The sequence below is a fragment of the Lygodium microphyllum genome, chromosome 2 (assembly GCF_053477565.2).
Source record: "Lygodium microphyllum isolate KBCC chromosome 2, Lygodium_microphyllum_v1.1.10, whole genome shotgun sequence".
Lineage (NCBI taxonomy): Eukaryota > Viridiplantae > Streptophyta > Polypodiopsida > Schizaeales > Lygodiaceae > Lygodium > Lygodium microphyllum.
Genome location: NC_141136.1, coordinates 116,686,141 through 116,707,557, shown reverse-complemented (window position 1 = coordinate 116,707,557; position 21,417 = coordinate 116,686,141). Strand labels below are relative to the sequence as shown.

At 38.7% G+C, this 21,417-nt stretch overlaps 1 protein-coding gene across 1 annotated transcript; it reads right to left on the bottom strand.

The window, feature by feature from the left end:
* Positions 1 to 8,170: 8,170 nt before the first annotated feature.
* On the bottom strand, positions 8,171 to 11,311 carry LOC148040218 (pentatricopeptide repeat-containing protein At5g27110-like). Its single transcript, XM_087663350.1, has one exon. The coding sequence runs from the start codon at positions 11,309 to 11,311 to the stop codon at positions 8,171 to 8,173; it is 3,141 nt and encodes a 1,046-aa protein (XP_087519476.1).
* Positions 11,312 to 21,417: the final 10,106 nt, after the last annotated feature.

Sequence of the window (21,417 nt, the reverse complement as noted above, 5' to 3'; positions counted from 1 at the left end):
TATTGAGTATAATCAACATGCTTGAAAGACATTACATAACACTTTTTTTTTTTGGGCTAGGGAAATGGCTTCTAGTGTTTCACTAGGGATTTTGTATCTTTAGGTATAGTCATAATTAACCCTAAGGCCCTTGGCTCATTTCATCCTTAGGTACTTACAAATGTGTGTTCTGTACCTAGAAAAGGCATACCCAACATCTAGATGCAAGTGAAGTGATACCTACCATGGCTATTTGTCAAGCTCTCATCCAACTTCATTTGAAGGAATGGAGCTCAAGACCTATTATTAAATTAGACATGGATAATCTAGTTGCTATTAATCATATCTTGTTTTTAAAGCACCACTTGTGTCACAATGATTGTGACCATAACCATCACTAACTTGTCAAATATGTCATTTCAAATATTGAGTAATAAGTATATCATGGCACACCATGCATGCAAGGTTTGTGTTGACGAGAAATTTAGAATGGTTAGTGAAAATAAATGAATTTTCAAGTTGTGCATTTATGAAATATGAGTGATGATGTGTTCATACTCTTTTTTCATATCATTGTAGTATTTCTTTCAAGGTACCTAAGGATGGATGTGCCATTCAAAATACAATGTCCATCTTTTGGGCCATTTGATGCATCATCTTTAACGGGGATTATCAAATTAGATCCAACAAGACAATACCATGTTCAAACATACACATACATTCATTGGGATTGGGTTATTGGTTTCATTTTTGGGGAGAGTAGTTTGGAAACTACACCCACAAACTGCAAGAGACAAATTTATCAAAAGCGAGAACTAGAATGCTTAGCATAGCCCACTAAATTCTCATGGCTTGAGAAAATATGGTATGTACAATCTTTTAGACAATGACCTCATCTTGTTGATTTGTTTATGTATATGAAGTGATTCTTATTACTTTCAATTTCTTGTTATGGTTAGCTTTTGGTGTGCTTTTGGACCTAAAGACTTGCATAGCAAACCACAAGTGGCCCCTCATGAAAAACGGCCAAATGTTAAAGGTGGCAAACATTTAGTGGGTTGTAGATGCCATTTCTATGTGTATAGGCTCTATTTATGGCCAAGTGTAGCTTGAATGGCCATATTTGCCATGGGAAACATTGTGATGATCTATCATATTCAAGGTTTCTTATTGCACCTTGGCTATTTGAAGAGAAGAGGACTTGGGTCCAAAACCTACTCCATAGTGTTTACTCCACCACATGGTATTCCAACAACACATTGCATTGGTAGAGAGCCATGCAATGCAAAACCTTGACATAAGGTTGGGAAGAGACACATTTATAACAATGCAAGTCATTCTAAACATTGCATCAAAGATGGAATCAATCCTTACCTTCAAGTTCGATAAGGATGATTCATGCAGTGTACATAATTGGGTGCCGGAGAATAATAGTAGAACTTTCATCTACCAACAATATAATACTTATATAGGTTAACCTTTCATACTAGGCATCCAAATATATTGACAACTATACATGCTCAATAAATATGGAAAGGATAATTATTTGCCACGGATGCCACATTTGGTGTGAATTTATACAAGGTAAGATATTTTCACCATCCTAATTTTTGCTTGATTTGGTGCATGTATCTTTATTTCACCATCCTAAGTTTTGCTTGATTTGGTGCATGTTTGAATGCAATACTCTTTGTATTCTATACTTGTATTTGATTCACATTGCAATGGGGTGCCTGTGGCATGAATTATTTCCTCCTAAATGGACACCAATTGTGTGATGACTTGGCTAAAAGCATTTTGAAATCACATATTGGATTTCAATTCTTCTTGGGAGCCAAAGTTGATTTGTAAGTGAACTTCAAGATCTCAGTTGGAATTCAAAGTCAATTTATAAGAAAAATTCAAGAAAATTCAAGGTGCTGATCAACTTAAACAAAGAAACTCAAAGAGTAAAAATCATGGGCAAGGACATAACCAAAGGAAGTGGAAAACCCTAAACCAAAATAAGTGAGACCCTAAACTATGAAATTAAATGTCAAGAAACATTGGAATCCAAGGGTGCTACAAACACAATATAAGGGTAGAACTACACACACACAAGCTCATCAAAATCAAAAGTTACTTGCATTAGCAAATGAAAGCCAATGACTAACAAAGGACCAAAACTTGCAAGAGAGTGAGAGTGAACCATTACGCTAACCTAGAGCCAAGAAACATAGGTGCATGAGATTGCATAGTGGATTGGAGATTTCAACTCCCAAGGGTGTAGTAGGGCTCCTAGACCCAAATGCATCTAAGGAGAACCACATGTTATGAGCACTCATGTTCCCTTATTGATTGAAAAATTCATCAAGTTAGTAAATTAGAAATTAAGCAGGGTACAATAAAAACCATGAACACAAATAGATATAAGGAAAAGGTACCTTAGGAATCGCCTAAATCATTAAATAGCTTTAAAGATACTACTGTACTCAACCTAAGGGAAATAAGCCATGAGGTCATAGAGCTCAAACTATAGACTCAAGGGAAATAAGCCATGAGGTCATAGAGCTCAAACTATAGACTCTTGTAGACCAAGGGAAGAGTGGTCTCAATAAGATGCTAAAAATGACAAGAGACAATGAAAGAGAAAGAGGAGAAATGCAACAAGAGATTGATGACATTAGACAGTTAGTCTTGAAGCCTGGACTCTAGGCCAAATCACAAATGGTTGATACTTTGGCATTATGCCAAGAACCAAAGAGCAATCTAAATTTTGCTTGATTGCCCAACAAAGTAGAGAAATATAGAGCAGGAGATGATCCCTACTACTTTGCAGAGAACTTTGAGTAGGTGTGAGGCAAAAAATCTTAACTCTCACTTAAAGAGAGCGCAAGACTCTGGGTTTTGTTTAGGCAAAAAATTATAAATGTGGTTTGCAAGCCTAGATACCTAGAAACGATACCATTCTCCATTCTTGAAGAGCTCTTCATTATGTGCTTCACAAAGGCCAAATATGGGGATGACCTCATGGTAAGGCTAATGAACATGGAGCGCATGAGGGGGAGAACATGATATCTCAGAAGTGAGGATTATGTATAAACATATATCATCAATAGAGAGACCCAATGCTAAGGCTGGAACTAAAGCCCTCATCAAGGGTATCCCAAATGAATGGATCTACGAGACCATGGAAAATAACTAATTTCTTGTGATCGTTCCAACATCAACAGTGTACTAGAGGAGGCCACTCAAAGACATGATCTCCATAGGGAGAAAAGCAGAGGTAAGAAGGGGGTAGCATTTAGTGATGTTTTGTAGCCTAGTAGAAGAAGCATAGTACAACTTAGTACAATCCAAGACATCTTGATTGTCTTCAAAACATCAAGTGCATCCACTATGGTTGGGACTACCTATCATTAGAGTGCCCTAGGCTCAATCGAATATGCACATTGTGACCATTTTGGTCATGATGTAGCTTGGTATAAAGCCCCAAGGAAGCTTTGCTATCTTGATTCATATGCAAATGTTGGGTATCAATAGTAGCAGAATAGAGGTCCTTTTCATTTAAAAAATTGCAACAATTGGCCTTATCTACCCCACTTTAGCAAATGCCAATAGCTCCTAGAGCTAAAATTAACCCTTTAGAGATACCAAGACCTATGGGTCCAATCATAACTCACCCCCTAAGTGATGCTTCTATGCTTCATAGAGGAACCACTAGCGAAGGAGCACACATCCTTACGCCACTTATGAACAAGAGGGAAATGCAATCCCCTTGGACTATTGTTTGATTCCATTGATGATGTTAGGATGTGATCAAGGGAGAGGGATAATCTAAATCCACAAGCCTATTGAATGCTGGAATTGTGCTCAACCTAGGCATATATCAAACAAATATAAATAGAACCAATACTATCTCTAAGAAGACAAGGTTGATTGAAGATGCAATGTGTGGTATCACTCATATCTATCAAAATCGTCCTAAACACAAAGTATCCAATAGCACCACCATTGGGTCTATGGGGCCTGATATTTTAGTAAAAAAGGTCAATGACAGCTAGTGCCACTTGTATATCTTAGGTCAAGCTAATAAAAGTAAAGACGAAGCATGACACAAAGGCTCTCATCGACAAGGGTATATTCTAGCTTATAATGCATAGATTGAAATTAGACACCCTAAACTTGTGCTAACAAATGTAACTATCAATCCATATGGGGAGGTTCCATACTCCTTGCTAGGGCAGTGTAAAGTTTCTTGTGATAATAATTGAAACCATGCCAATAATGTTTTATGTGCTCCCATATCGTAAGGATGTGAGGGAGAAAATCATGCTTGGAAGTCTTGTGTAGTATCAACTTTGATATGCAATAATGTATACATCTAAACCATCCAAATGTTAAGATCATCACAACCTTTAGTAAATACAATCTTGGATATCTTCAACATAAAGGTAAACCTTCAGATCTATACCAACTGGGTGCCAAGGGACTAGCACTCCTAAGGGGGTTTAATTTTTAGTAAATACAATCTTGGATATCTTCAACATAAAGGTAAACCTTTAGATCTATACCAACTAGGTGCCAAGGGACTAGCACTCGTAAGGGGGTTTAATTTTAACCTTGAGAGGTGATGAAGGCAATAAATAATACAAAGCTTAAGTAGAAAGGCCCGATCAAAGTGCTAGATATTATTTTTGGGAAGATATGATTCATTCAAAATTCATTGTATTAATTTAGGCTTTTCTTATCCATAAGGTGCATTGGCAATTTATCCCATCTATTACTTGCATATGAGAGACCAATATATATTTTTAACATTAAGTGAGAGCCAAGCTCCGTTCCATATAAATAATTCCTAAGGTTCCATTAGGAGACCTACACAATTTATGTATGATTGCATGCAAGCTCTACTTTCTTTGACCTAGATTGTGTCCATAAAGACCCACTTGTATGTAAAAATGGAGAAGGACCAATCATGAGCCACTAAAAAAAGTAGAGTGCCCAACTTTAAGTAGGAAACCCTAACCCTAACCTTAATGCATACAATGTGTAAAAGTGAATAGGGATCTCACTCTTGTTTATGCAAATCTTGAGTCTCTACTCTATTACCTTCTTGTCTACCATCTTGTTGCACCATAGAGAGAGTGAGCTTGAATGAGGAATCATTGAGTTTGAGCTCATCTTCACCTCTTGCTTCCCATCTCTTCTTCCCCTCTAGCTTCCATAGCTTGCTTGGTAAGAGGTTTGAGTGAGAAGTTGTGTGTGAGGAAGAGATTTTGAAAGAGAGTGAGGGATTGGTAGGGGAGAACCCCTTCAACATCCTCTTCTTCTCTATCTTCTTCTCTTGGCAATGGAGTTGCTTGATGCGGATGTGGAGTTGAAATAGCAACATGAGGAGCACATCACCCAAATTGTGAGATTGTTAATGAGCCTTCAAGCTTTAAAAATACAATAATATAAATGGGTGAGAATACTACAGCTTTGAATCTTTTAGTTTCTTCCTTACATGAGGAGTGTGAAGAGGCACTTAAATGTTTTAGAGCTAGAGTGCGTGCCAACTAAGTGAGAGGTATTTGATCTCTCAAAATAATTTGAGAGACCATCCAATGCCCCATCTCTGAGCTCTCATCAAGCCTAACAATCTTAAAGGAGCCAAGGTAGTACATGATCATCATTGCATTAAGAACAAGACTAACAAGCACATCACCTCTAGTCCTTATAGCTAAGCAACTAGTCAATCTTCTCCTCCAAGCCTTATTTCTCCCACAACCTTTGGAAAAGGCCATAATAGCTTCAATATATGACCATCAATTGCTTTGAAGACTGATTGCTTAACATGAGGTTTCAAGTCAGATCCTTCTAATGGCAATGCAGAATGCAAATACTTGAAAAAACAAGTATTTAGAAAGGAGGGGGACCTTCTCTACAAGTCATAGGACATACCAAATTGCAACAAAACATTATTAGATAGTGGCTTGAAATCAGAGCATTCAACAACTCTTTATAGAGCTTCTTGGGCCTAAGCTACCATCCTCCACAATCAACGTATATTCTATCCAACCTAATAGCCCTCCATGAGAAGTCTTGATGCCTATTATACAACATGTAGGAGAGGCATGCATCATTATCCAATAGGATCACATCATTCAACAAATGCCACATGACAAAAGAATCACATGAGCTCCTCTCCTTGCCAATCCTTCTATCATACCTATGCAATCTATCTTCTACCAAATCAATCATGTTTCAATATCCTATCAATATCATGTGGCAAGTTTGAACAATTGTCATTCGGCTCAATATTGAGGTGGTGCATTCTTACTCCCATGCTTTTATTTTCAATAATCTGTATGTGTGTGCATAGATAGCATATCCAATCACCACCATACATGTATATGCATTCTTTTCTTCACCAACAAGAATAACACCTCATTAGCATTACCCACACAAAGCACCAAGGATTTAACTCCTTTAAGAAATTCATTTGCTTTAACTCAAATTTATTCACCAATGTCCCTCTTGTTTGGACACTATGGTAATCCTTAGTGATTCTTTCACCTCGTTTTGATAACCATTGTTGCTTCTCATGTTAGCTTATGCACTCTACTTTTAGAGAGCTCAAGCCCACTCACAAGTGCTTTTTTTTTCCTTGGGGAATCTTATTGTCACCATCCCTCTTACCTTTCAACATTCATAGTCAATCACAAATATGTTCGCTGGTGTCAATGTTTGCAAAAGATACTGGAGCTAACTTCATTTTTGTCATCTCTCTAATTAGATTGAAGATTCATATATTCTTACATTAGCACACAATATGGATAAGACCTTTTGATCGTCTAAAAACATGTTATCCCCCACTTGCTTGTGGGTGAGATGTTCCCACATGGCCGTGGATAAGACCAACTAATGGCTACCATTGGTGTTGGCTCTCATACTACATGACTTGTGCTTAATGGAGGGCTGTCTGAAGATATTGTTCTTCCTTGTTCATTGAGGCAAGGAAGTCCTCCCAACCCTTTATTGTTTGTTTTAGTTACTCATTCCATGTTGAGTTTATTTAACAAGTTTACCTTTGATGGAGATATTATAAAGTTGAGTAGTCATTCATAGACCTACAACTCTTTCCTTTATCTTTGAAAATAATGCAGATAGAACTATTGCTACTTGGTCTTTTGTTTGGGTTGACATCAAGATTGCATGAGGCTCCTTAAGATGTCCAACAATGATGAGATATAACAACCTACAACCTCAAATAATCTTATACACGACACATGGGTTTGCCAACCATCAACTTGGGTGGTCTTCTGCTAGGTGGAGCCATTTTTTATGACAAAGCTTGTGTTAGTGGCAATAGAGCTCTAAACAAGTCTACAAATGTCTACTCTCTATTACCATGTCGATCAACTATTATTGTTTGGGGCTAGGTCAATGAATCTCGATGTTTAAGAAACTCCTAAAGATAAGAGTCCCCAATCATCATGCAAGGCATCTTAATGCATAGTGCTTTGTCTCCACCTCCAATTGGAACCTCTATCATGTCATGTTCTCTTGTGCCTCTTCAAGGTATCTCCGTATCTCAACTCAAAGGTGGTAAGTCCCCTCATGGCTCATGGCATACTACATCCCAGATAACATGTGTACATCCATATATCCTAGAAGAACAATGAAGCGATTCTCAAAAAGCTAGAAAAGATGGTCCGCCCATATTTATACAAAGTGGCATCTCAAGGAAAAACCATCTCCTCTCAATGTTTATTGGAGTGATGTCCATCTCAATTATATGGTTCAATTCAAGTGCAATAGAGTTGTTTAATGTGCACATCTAGACCATTGAAATGGTGGTAGAGCATCGATTTGGGAAACCATGGTGCCTTAGCCATACAATAGTGTATGCAAACTGACATCTTATGTCTCCTACAAGTTGTTATGAGGTGAACCATGCAGAGTAGGGATATTTGCATGGAGTCAGCTCTATATCATGGATATATGTTACAACTTTGACAAGAGACTTAACAACCACAAGGCAACAGCTAACTTGTCAGATCTCTTTGTAAGTTCCGTTCTCTTATTATGATGTAATTCTTTAATTTGCACAACTCAAATGATCCAATGTGAGAACCTATAGTGTGTTCACTTGTATAACCCTGTGTGAGAACTGAGAAATAATCGTGTATAATAGTACATCCTTTGATGGTAGCTAAAAGAATTCTTAAATTGTAAAGTCATTGCACTTCCTTGCAAGATTACCAAACGCAATGCTTCCATTAGAATTTGTTGGACACAGATAGATTTTAGTTGAATGTTTGAAATTTGTTGATTCCTTCTCTTCATGATACTTTGACAATATATTCAGCTCCAAGTTTGGGATATAATCCCTAGTTTTTAAGCGGGAATTCAGTATATCTAATAACTCTGATATACCCTGATTTAGCTCAAATCCCACAACAAATTCATGGAGCTTTTTGCTCACCTCAATCACTGCACTACCAGGCTTTTTATTTGCTCCTACATGTTTCCTCATCTCCTTCACTCTGCCTGCATCCATGCACCTGCCTGCACTTGCATACACATCCGCCATCATCAAGTAGGAAGAGGCATCCGCTTCATCCACCTCTACGAGCTGCTGAAAGCACGTTTGTCCGACTTCCACTTCTCCATACACTTTACATGCACTGAGCAAATTTAACAATATTGCAGTTGAGGGAGTACACTGCATGGCTGCAATAAATCTTGATGCCTCGTAAACATGCCCTGATCTTGCAAGAAGATCAACCATGCATGCATAATGATCCATTGAGGGTTCAATTTCATGTTCTTTTATCATTGCCTTGAAAAATGCTTGGCCTTGAATGAGCAGGCTAGCATGGCTACATGCAGCCAGAAGGCATGAAAATGTCATAGAATTTGGCTTCACTCCTTGCTCTAGCATCTCCTCAAAACACTTCACCGCCATAATACCCTCATGGTTCTCACCGTAAGTCTTTATCATTGCCGTCCATGATACAACATCATGGACAGGTAGCTTGTCAAAGACTTTCCGTGCTTCTTCAACGGCACCACATTTGCCATACATGTCTATCAGTATGTTGCTTATAAAATGATCTTCTAATCCTGATCTCCTTATCTCAGCATGTATTTCTTGACCCGCTTCTATGGTTCCCAAATCGCTGCAGGCCTTTAAACAAACAACAAACACGGCAGCATCTGCAGGTACACCTTCCAACACCATCTGTCTGAAACAGTTCAGCACTTCCTCACCAAGTCCCTGTTTGGCAAATCCTGTGACCAAGGCAGTCCATGAAACTGCATTTCGAACAGACAGCCTGTCAAACACTCGCTGTGCTTCTGCAATCGAACGGCATTTGCCATACATATCCACAAGAGTATTGCCTATATAGGACTCTCTTTCCAATCCCCTTTTTGTAATTTCAAGATGAATTTCTCGGCCTGTTTCTAAGGCTTCTATACAGCCACAAGCCTTCAGGCAGAGCACACAAGTGATGCCATCCATTGGCACACCTTCAAGTTGCATCTGTCTGAAACAGTTTCCAACATCATTCAGCCTGCATTCAGGAAATCCTGCAATCCGAGAATTCCACGAGACTGCATCCTGAAAAGGAAGCTTCTCAAAAACTTTGTGGGCCTCAACAGGCAATGCACATTTAGCATACATGTCCACCAGCATGTTGCCCACATGAAGCTCTCTTTCTAATCCCCTTTTGATTATGCCGGTATGAAGTTCCTGGCCTATTTGTACTGCTCTCACTGTAGAAGAAGCTTTCAAGCTGCAAATAAATGTGACCGCATCAGGAGAGACACCTTGCAGTTGCATTTGTTTGAAACAATTGAGCACATTGTCATTGAGCCCATACTCAGCATATCCTACAATGAGAGCATTCCATGAGACAGCATCTTGACCAGATAAATGGTCTAACACATGGTGTGCTTCACCGAGCAATTTGCATTTAGTATACATGTGAACAAGCATGCTGCCTACATGAAGCTCTCTTTCTAATCCCCTCTTAGTTAATTCAGCATTTATTTCTTGACCTATTTCTACAGCTCCTAGGGTCCCACAAGCCCTCAAGCAAAGAAGAAATGTAACAGCATCCACATCAACATTTGCAACTTGCATCTGTTTTAAACATTTCAGCACTTCTTCATCAAACCCTTGTGAAGCATAGCCTCCAATCAATAAAGTCCACATGACTGTGTTTTGAACTGGGAAATGAGCAAACACAAAGTATGCTTCCCCAGCTGAGCTGCACTTGCTGTACATATCTACCACTGCCCCACCCACAGACAGCTCATTTTCCATTCCCCTCTTAATTATTTCGTTATGAAATCCCATGCCCATCTCCAAATCCCCTGCTGCACCACAAGCTTTCAAACTGCCAACAAAAGTCACAGAATCTGGAGATATACCATCCACCTGCATGCGCTTGCAAAAGTTTAGTGCTTCCCCATCAAAGCCATGTTCAATATATCCTGTCAATAATGCATTCCATGAGACTGTATCCCTAACTGGTAGCTGGTAAAACAATTGTTCTGCTTCTGCAAGCAGGCCATGTTTGGCGTACATATCCACCAGTGTGCTGCCCACATGAAGCTGTCTTTCCATTCCCCTTTTGGTTGTTTCTGCATGTAGTTCGTGGCCATCTTTCAAAGCTCCTACCACACCACAAGCTTTCAAGCTGCAAACGAAGGTCACAGCACCTGCAGCCACACCTTCTCGCTGCATCTGTCTATAGTGCTTGAGCACATCCTCACCGAATCCCTTTTCAGCATATCCTGCAATCAGGGCATTCCACAAAGCCGCATCACGGCCCAATAGTCCATCGAATACTTGTTGTGCCTCTGCAAGGGAGCCACATTTGGTGTAGGTAACCACGAGTGCACAGCCCAAATGCAGCTCTCTTTCAAATCCTCGCCATGTTGTTTCGGCATGTATCTGTTGGCCTCTCTCTCTGTTGTTGGTCCTTGCACAAGCGTTGAGAAGGGCCACATAAGTGTACTGGTTAGGTTGAACGCCATGTTGCTGTTCCATGGTGTCGTACAGCCGGAAGGCGTTCTGCATGTCGCCGCAGCCGATGAAGCCCGAGAGGAGGGAAGTGCAAGAGTGCTCATTCCGATAGGGAAGCCTGTCAAAGATGTGCCGGGCATCAGGCAAGTTCCCGCATTCCACGAGCACAGGGACAAGGTGGTTTCCGAGGACTGGATGCAACTCTAGGTCATGCCTGCACAGGTAAGCATGCAGCTGCTGGGCCTGATGCACGTCTTTACTGACCCTGCATTTGTGCAGGGCGCTAATCAAGTTTTCTTCGACCAGCGCAGGCAGAGCTGCCTGCATCCCCTTCCTGTTGCTCTGTCGCAGATCTTACATGAATCACATACAGGCATCCCCTTCCGCTTCCTCTGTGGCAGATCTTACATAAAGCGTGTAAGATTATCGCCATTAATACTCATACTTACGTGCAAGTTGTTGTCATTACGACTTGCAAGCATACCACAGAGCACTAAGAGCAGACTCGCAGCTTTTAACCTTGCTCGGTTCCTTATTACTTATTAGGCACCAACTTTTCCATGGTGTTTTTGTTGTAATGAGCACATTATTAGATGGAGTTATGCTGAATTATTATTTTAGGATACATATTTTAATACATGAAATTTATACACTTCATAGCATGGAAATATTATTGAAGATTATATGTTACACAACGTGAAAATATTATATTTTGTATATGCTCACAAGCGCAAGGATTTTGCATGCGCACATACGTAATAGATTTATTTTGGATGTATTTACTAGAATGGATTTTTTTAAATAAAGCTATTTATAATAGGATATGTTAGATTTATTTGCACAAAAGCAAGTCGTGCAAGAAAAGGTAAAGCAAGAATATAAAAAGATACATTTAATGTATTTTGAGCACAAAAGCTTAATTCAATACTATAAATACATGCATGGGACATATGCTCACCTATGCATAAGGGGAGATTGCATCCAATCTTGTGTTGTGCAAGTTTTTTAGATTTATCTTCTCTCTCACAATTTGTTCTTTTCATCATTTCTTTCAATTTTTGTCTATTGTATGATGAAGGCTCGCAATATTGGTATCAAAGCAAGGTGATTGGATAGCTCATCAACATCGAAGAGGATCCATCCATCTTGAACATTGCTTCATCATCCACATCATGCATTGGTCTATTATCCACCGGACACAAGCATTGCACGGCCTTTTGTACAAAGGGGTCCTATCAACATTGATTTTTATATTTATTTCTTATCTTTCTTTCAACCTTTGGTGATAAAGGCTTCTTCAAAGAGGGTGAGTAAGATCAGATTGTATCGATATCTTAGAGCCATATTAGTAGACCCAAAACCACCTTCTTTACCTACCAATTCCATCGTCTCCACCATGCCACAAGGGGGGGGGGGGGGGGGGGGGGGGGGGGGGGGGGGGGGGGGGGGTGTCACTTATAAAAACCCCTTTTCCACTAAACATTATTTTCCACATTGCCCTCTTGCCTCATATGTAGTTCATGTGTGGGACTTTGAAGTTTATTCTTCGGTACACAAGAATATCTTCCAAAGCTTCTGTTTCTACATAGTGAAGAGCAGATAATATTCAGCAACCACGATCCTATTCACACAGAGGGAATTTACTTCTACATGTTGTTTTAAATATTATTCCTGCGTTGCAAGACTTATTAAGGGTTGCTTCTATGCATTAGATCTATTCCACTATGTTGAAACCTCCAAACACTTATCAAGTAAATATGGAAAATATGAAATTGCCACTTTCGAAAATTTCTTTGCAATAATAAATCAATCTTCTCAATGCAGCTACGTAGATACTTCAAGAGCATGAATGTCAACAAAATTCCACAACCCAAGATAAAGATGATCATATTGCTCGAATTATAAAGGGTGTATCCAATGCACAACAAACCAAAAAGGACCAAAAAATAAGCTAACTTCCAACTTCCAATCAAGAAGCAACAATGTGCAAAGGTATGCAAACAACAATTTGAACAACAAGATAAAGCCTTAAACTACAAATCTCAATGTTCAAAATTAAAAGCCCAAGTTTACTTGTTATCATTGTGGAAAGCCTAGGCATTATTAATCAGATTGCCGAGTTCAACTATCATCTAGCAATGATCAAAATATGACCCAGCTGCATAACATCCAAGAGATACTAAACTACACTTCTAATTAGTCCATGTACACATTACAACAAGAAGCAATGATTGAAGAAAAACTAGGTACACCTATTTCTTTACATGCTTTATTAAATATGAAAGATTTTATGCATGATTCAAATGTGACTATTTTGCATGACAATGGTAGTTCTTATGATTTTATTTCAGAAAAATTGGTTAGAAGGTTGCAACTAGAAACTAGTCCTTCATTGTAAAGGTTAAATCTGCATTGCAAAACATTCCATATAATGGAACATAGAAAATTAAAAGGTTAGAAATTTCTATGCGTATATATATAAAGAGAAACGTGATTTCCTAGTTGCATCTCTTCAATCATCATACATTTGTATTGGTATTATTGGGGGTTCAATGTCATAGCCATCTACATTTACTTGTACTTACGATGCGCACACTTGTACACTTTGCGAGTGGCACCGCCCGTTATTGTCACTTTATTCTTTATATGACAAAGGAAAAAGAGAATGCAAATCACACATTGTGACTGTTGGAGTTCCCACATACCGTCTTGTTTTCTCTTCCTTGAACCTCCATAGCTATTGTTTGTCTCTTGCTTCCGCTTATGCTTCCACTTTTGCTTCTCCTTTCAACTGATGTCAAAGTGATGTTCGGTATTCGTAGGACTCATGCTTGGAGTGAGGAGTACGAGGATTGAAGCTTTCTCATAAAGGTCAAGGATTCAAGCTTCTTCTTCAACATTGATGTTTGATGTTCACACATGGATAGAGATACTATTCTCATTGGGAGATCTAGATATGAGTTAACTAGGTGCTTGAGCCATTGAGGCTCAATTTAGGATTGCAATAGCCCATTTTGGCATTGATTTGGATAGCCATTCATGGTTAGAAATGATGCAAAAAAGCCTGGATTTGGATACTCAAAAAAATGTTTTGGATACTCAAAGAGATTGAGCAATATTGAAGCCTTTCAAGAGAACATAAATTAACATTTTCTTTCATTTTCTTCCTCTCAAGTGTATGAATAGTAGAGAGAAAGTAGAAATACCTATCAAAAATTCAGTTTGGAGCCATTCTATCCATTTTGAGTGGATACAGAGTATGCTGCAAAAGTTGTACCTATGGCAGCTTGATAGCACTTTTATATTTTAGCCATAACTTTTGCATATGATATTGGATTGATGTGTTCTATAGCTTAAAACTAAGAGTGCCTTGAGACCTATATAGATCTGAGAAATTATAGACTAGATTCTATGTAGTTTTTGATTCTCTATTTTACACAAAATAGAACAGTTTTGGTTTGGATAATAAGTATTCATAGTTAATGTCTATGTATTGAATGCTTATATGCTACTTGAGTATGCTACATGGTTATGTTGATACTTGAGATTGTTGTTTATGCCTAGATATTCTCATGTTGAACTCTACATCTTGAATTTGAGCTTGGTTGGTTGCATATGGACAATGGCTATTTGCTTCAATGATTTCCACTTGCAAGCTTGAAGAGTTATTGAAGGTATATGCTCCTAGATGTATACATGATGTAATTTGGACACCTGGATGCTATGAGCTCTATATATTGATCTTTCTTTGCTACTTTAGATTTGCTTTAGTGAGATTACTTGGTATTTTTACTTAGATTTTGTTTCATTTGCATCAATGGGAGACTCTCTTATGCTCTCTTGGTTTATGCATATACTATTATTGTAGAGTTTATGATTATGGGCTAATATGCCTTTGATTTGGACACCTTGTATTGCTTATTTTTAGTGGGTTGTTCAGTGGTGGATATGTGCTTGGCATACATTGTGGTATACATCTACATACTGGACACCTTGGATGCTTTGACAATCTTTGGTACTCAATGGTTCTCCTACATTGCTAATGGTATTATACATCTTGATTGCTACTTGAATCTTCTTGGCAATGAAAACTTGTTTTTTTACATATTTGTCTATATCTATATATTGATGTACTATACTTTCATGGATAGATGTGCTAAAAATCACTTTTGAGCAATTATTTTGAGAGCAAATGCTTGTATTCAACACTCTATTGCTTCCTCCTTGTGGACAACAGTGTATTGGCTCAATCTTTCTTTTGTTGTACTCTTTTTAGCTTGGTTTTGGGGCTAGTTTGCTATTCTTATAGAAACTCGTTGTCGTGGCACTACGCAAACATAATGTGAAAAACCCTCGAATGTATCATCATCTGACTTGCTTATTAATCTAAAGAGTCAATGTCATATTAGTCATTAGTGTTAGTGTCCGTATTATGGATGGTTCAAAATTATGAGATTTTTAGATACTTTTAGTATTTTTTATATTCTGGATTTTTTTTTTGTAAATATCCTAAAAATGTGTAGAAAACTTCTAGAATAGGGTGTTGTGCAAAAAGCAAGCTGCTTTTTAGCTAGATTTGGAGATCTCATGCAAAAAGAAGGGCTCTCAAATTCGTGCCACACATGATCATAGTTTTCAGGCAGCAAATATCACTCCGAACAATGAGGGAGAAAAAGCGCTCCAAGAGAATTCTGAGTAGGTGTCATGTGGTTTTATCCCCCTTTCGAGGCTAATGGAACCATCAGATTTGTTGTCTGAGCAGTAGAGTAGAAGCTAGTGTTTGGTGCAAGTTTTTGGATATAACATGGTGAAACAGGGCATAGTGAAGGGGAGACTCATTGTAAACATGTTTTCTTAATCAAGGATTGGTTTTAGGATACTTTGAGCATCTGATCTCTTCTATGTGTGTTGTTTCATCTCTCATTGGTCTCTACTCTATGTAATCTCTATCATCATCTCTACTTTCATACAAGAATCTATCTAATCTCTTACTACTATTAATCCTCACTTAAGAATCTCTCTACTATCATATACATCTATCCATCCATTACTACTCTTATTCACTCTCATAGCTAGAGACCCGGTGTCTTCAACATACACACAAATTATCTTGACATCTTTTTGGTGAAGCCAACGTAAAATAGCTAGGGTGGGAATTCAAAGCTATGACAAGTCTAGCTTACTGGTGAAGGTGTTGTGCGTAGCAAGAAGACATGTTGCAGATGTTTAGGGAGAGGATGGAATAAGCTATAACAAAGGCACTTTAATCAGTGGTAAACAAGGTAGATCAATTTGAAGGTCATGATGTGTTAGTATCTCAAGACATATGCAAATGAGATGGAGTTGAACAGGGTCTCAGAGCAACAAATGATAACAAATTTTGAGTAGGTTGTTGTTATGGAGATAAAAACAAGGATTAGAGAGATACAGCATGCGCATGCTAACAATTGGGACAATTTCAAGAAGGAGCTCAAGGAGGAATACTTTATGGAAGATCTAGAGTGGGTAATGAAGGGGACTTTCTTGGAGTGGGTTGCTAAACCCAATAAAGGGCTATCGCCTATACAGAATTGCTACCAGAGTTTGAGCGTAAACACTCTTAATTATCAAACAAGGAACAACAATCTCTTGAGGTTGAAAAGACTGAACTTTTCTTGTAGGTTGCTCACCCTACACTTCAAAGAAGCCTTGAAGTACTTTTGGAAGATAAGGATGCTAAACAAGGACTGAAAATTGATTGGAAAGAGGTGGAAGATGTTATTTCCTTGCTCACAAAGAGATAGAAACGAAGGGATAAGATAGTTGTGGCTAGTATTGTTCTAGCTTCTACTTCAACGGAGCAAGTAACCAAGCCAATAAATGTAAGTCCCAAAGTTGAAGACTCAGTTTTGGATGAGTTGGTGAAAGGTATGTGAGATTTGCAATTGAAGTTTTCAAGACTTGAAGAAAAAGGCAACCCTTTGAGTAAAGACCTCAAACTCGTGGAGATTCTGTTTTGAGATTCATATGGTATGATAGTTTTGGTCACTTTCAAAAGGATTGTCATTCATTCAAAGATGCACTAGGTGAATGTATTGTCTTCTTTAAAGATGGTAAAATTCATTTGCAGAAGATAGGTTTACCTCTTGGTACCAACTTTGGAAAAGGTGGTATGAGAAAACTTGTGGATGATATGTCAGTTAGAAATGCTTTAACCATTTTGGAAGCTGCTACATATGGTTTGCATGTGGAATGTGTATCAAAGAGAGGCTAAAATAAATGAGAATTCTGAATAGGTTAATGAGCTTTGGCCTTATGTAGTAAAGACAATAGAAAGAGGGAAGGTTGCTAGGGATACTTTGTACCAAGTTGGCGATTGTATTCAACAAATAATAGGTTGGGATGATCCAGTAGACTCTTTGCTAGTGTATGCATACATTTCTAGGAGCCAAAAAAATGAAGCTATTGTTGAAGAAAAGTGCAAACGAGAAGAAAGCAATGAAGGTACATCAAAGAGAGCAACAAGGGAAGTGGAAGAAAGGAGAAAGAGTTACATCGTGATGCAACTCCACGTGATGTTCCTCCACTTGATGGACGATGCACCAAGGGAGGAAAAGCATGAGCAAAGTAAAGTAAATCTAAAACTCCAACTTACAAAATGCAATCTGAATTGGCTACAAATGTGAAAAAAGTATTGGAAGAAATAATTTTCAATAGCAAGGTGGGGTTTACTTTGGGAAAGGTACTTGGAATTGCTAAATGTGAGTTTCATGAGGAGATCATTGATATCATCAAGAGGAAGTGACAAGTTTTGGGAGATCCTACCAATCCTCACTCACAACAAGGAGATGGAGAGACCTTAAAGCCCCAAGGGATACACATTATACATTACGCACACCGGGCACATGCACATGAAGATGAATATGCAAGAAGCATGGTGGATTGTAATAAATTTTTGAGACAGATAAAGCAAGTTCGAATTGAGTATGATGAGGAATCTGAAGTCTTTGACACAAGCCATCATTCAAGGAATCATTGGGCCATGGCTACGATAGAGACTCTAGTTAAGGTTGGTGATCTTGATGAGCCATGTGTTGCACTTATAGATCGTGGTTCAGAAATTAATCTTATGTCAAAGAGTCTTCACTCCAAAGGCAGGTGGTCGATTGATACGGATCATGGGTGGAGAATTCGGGTAGTGAACAACTCATCAGATGATTTGTATGGTGCTTGTCCTGATGTGAAAGTGACTATTGGAGATATTCGAGATGAGAAAATTTTCTTTGTATAGGATATGTCTTCTTACCCTTTGATTCTTGGACAACCATATATTACTATAGTCCGTATGGAGACTAAGGTGATGGATGATGGTTTTGCTTATGCTAGAATAAGAAGTCGTGATGGGCAGTGTGCTACTCAATTCTTGACTGTATGTGTGGATCACGAGAGGAATCAAGAAAGCCTTTATGAGCATCCTTTACCAAAGATTAGCAAGGAGTTCAAAGAGCATTAAGATATGATGGGTTTGCTATATGTACAATTGTAAAGTAGAATTATGATGGTACACAAAGAAAAAGGTTCTTGCCTAATTTAGAAGGTAAGAAAGCTTTTTCTACAAGATTCATATGGCTAACAAGAGCAAGTTCCATATGTTTTTTAAAGTTTAAGACTTGCAAAGGAAGGAATAGCAATATATTGGTAATGTTCAAAAGAGCTTGAAGGAAAGTGGTGTGGTTGAAGGTAATGAAGGGATTTCATGAGTTTGAAGATAATGAAGGAAAGTGGTGTGATTGGTAATATTCCTAAGGCTCAATTACCAAAGTTGATTGAGTTTTTGAATGAAAAGATCAAGATGGGTATTTTGGAGCCCTCTTGTGCTCCATCTTTAAATAGGTGGTCCACCGTGCCAAAGAAGAATGGAGCTTTGAGGTTTATATAGGGTATGCAATCGATGAACAAAGTGACTGTTAGGAATGTTGGTACAGGTTCAATTGTGGACAACTTTGCAGAAACTTTTCTAAGAAGGGAAATTTATTCTATGGGAGATCTCTACTCTAGATATGATCAATTTGAATTGGATGTGGATAGTAGGGATTTAACAACTATGAGGACACCTTTGGGTGTAGTAAGGAAGTGTACCTTGCCTCGGGGAGCAACCAACTCGATTGCACATATGATGAATGGGATGAACAAAGTCCTTCATGACTTCATACCACATGTTACTATGTCTTTTCTTGATGATGCGCCTATAAAAGGGTGCAAAGAACGGGTAAGGATGAGACAATGGATTCGAGGCTTTTCTCGTATTCTCCACTAGCTCTTCGACTTGTTGGTGTGCTTGGTTGTGGATGGGAAGAAGTGACTGTTGATCATGGCCATGGAACCATCTTCCAGCCTTTGAGTAATCAAATGCAAGAAGATAAGTTAGGTGAGTTCACTACAACTCGAGCTAGTCTTGTCTTCTTGCTTTCTTGGGTAGGAGATGAGAATGCTTGGTTAGTTAGAGTGGAGTGTTGAGAGACAAGGTGAGAGATTGTCACGGAAGAGAGTTGCAACATTTTGAAAGAATAGAAGTCCGCCATCCAAAGTCTTGATTGTTGGTGCGTTAGGCTCAACATTTTGGTTCCATTGCCGGGACCTAGGATGGTGCAACCACCAAGGTTCTCACACTCCTACCGTGTGGTGGAATAGGAGGCTTGTGCAAGGGCATAGTGTCAAGAATCACATGGTGGGGGGACTTGCTTGAGTTGTTGCGCCAAACACACACTGTATACACAAGAGGAAACTCACTCAAGAACACAAGAAGAGAGATGGAGGCCAAAATGTTTTCTTGCTAATTTCTTCTTCTTCTTTCACACACTATACAATGTACACAAAGTATAGATAAGATACCACATAAAGGAAAGTGGCCTACTAAGTCAAACAGTGCATAACAGACTACACTAATCGACTGGCGCTATATCTTTTGCTAGCTATAGGTAGGTGTAACAAACTAAATATAATAAGTGATAAGTCAGTGGCCATGTGAGTATCATAATGACCACCAATGTGCTAAGTGTAAACGTGCGGACCCATCTAGCAAGGCAGTCCATCATCAATGTCCACACGTGTGTTGAGCTTACCACCTCAACACTCCCCCTCAAGCTCAACTCTATCTCTGCAACTCCAAGTAAGCTTCGGAACTTTTGAAGCTTCTTTGCACCCAATGCCTTTGTGAAAATGTCAGCTATGTGATCCTGTGTGCTGACATATACCAATTCAATCTCTCCTACAAGTACCTTCTCTCTCACAAAGTGGTAGTGCACCTCAATGTGTTTTGTCCTAGCATGGAACATTGGATTCCTAGCTAGTTATATGCTGCTCATGTTGTCACAATGAATGACAACTGAACCATCTCCCTGCACATCCAAATCACCTAATAACTTTTGCAGCCATACCACCTCACATGCTACCATAGCATCACCTCTATACTCAGCCTTTGTACTTGATAAAGCAACTGTAGGTTGCTTTTTGCTGCTCCATGTAACTGATGCACTACCAAGGGAAAACATGAAACCACTTGTAGATCTTCTATGTGACATGCTACCAGCCCAATCTGCATCTCTGTATTCAAAGACCTGTACATCCTTACTTGCTTCATAAAAAAGTCCATAATGTGAAGTGGACTTCACATATCTCAATATACATCTAACTACATCCAAATGAGGCTTTCTAGGCATTTGCATAAGTTGATTGACAAGGCCAACAACATAGCTCAAGTTTGGCCTTGCGATAGTCATGTAAATCAGACTCTCTACTATCCTCTTGAACATAGTAGGGTCTTCTATCCCATCCCCAACATTAGCACTCAACTTTGCATTTTGCTCCAATGGTACTGAAAGAGGCTTACATGGTGTCATACTGTACTTGGATAACATATCCAAGCCATACTGCCTTTGGGATAGCCATATACCATCATCACATCTGATCACCTCAATACCAAGAAAGTATCTCAGCTCACCCAAATCCTTCATCTCAAACTTCTTCTTCAAAAAGTCCTTAACTTCAGTAATCCCATTGTTACTGTCACCTGTAATAATCAAGTCATCCACATAAATGACTATGATGACCACATCTGCATCTCCCCTTCTCACATAAAGTGAGTGATTAGCATCGAAAATACAAAATCCAATATTGACAATATACTCTCCAATCTTGTCAGACCATGCTCTAAGTGCTTACGTTAGCCCATAGAGTGCCTTCTTTAACCTGTATACATATGTGGGATGCTCTAAATCCTCATAATCTGCTGGCTGCTCCATATATACTTCTTCTTGCAATTCACCATGCAAGAAGGCATTCTTAACATCCATTTGCTACAAACTCCAACCTTTGGCTGCTGCCGAGGCAATCACGCATCTAACAATTGCCATTCTAGCAACTGGACTGAATGTCTCTTCATAATCTATGCTATA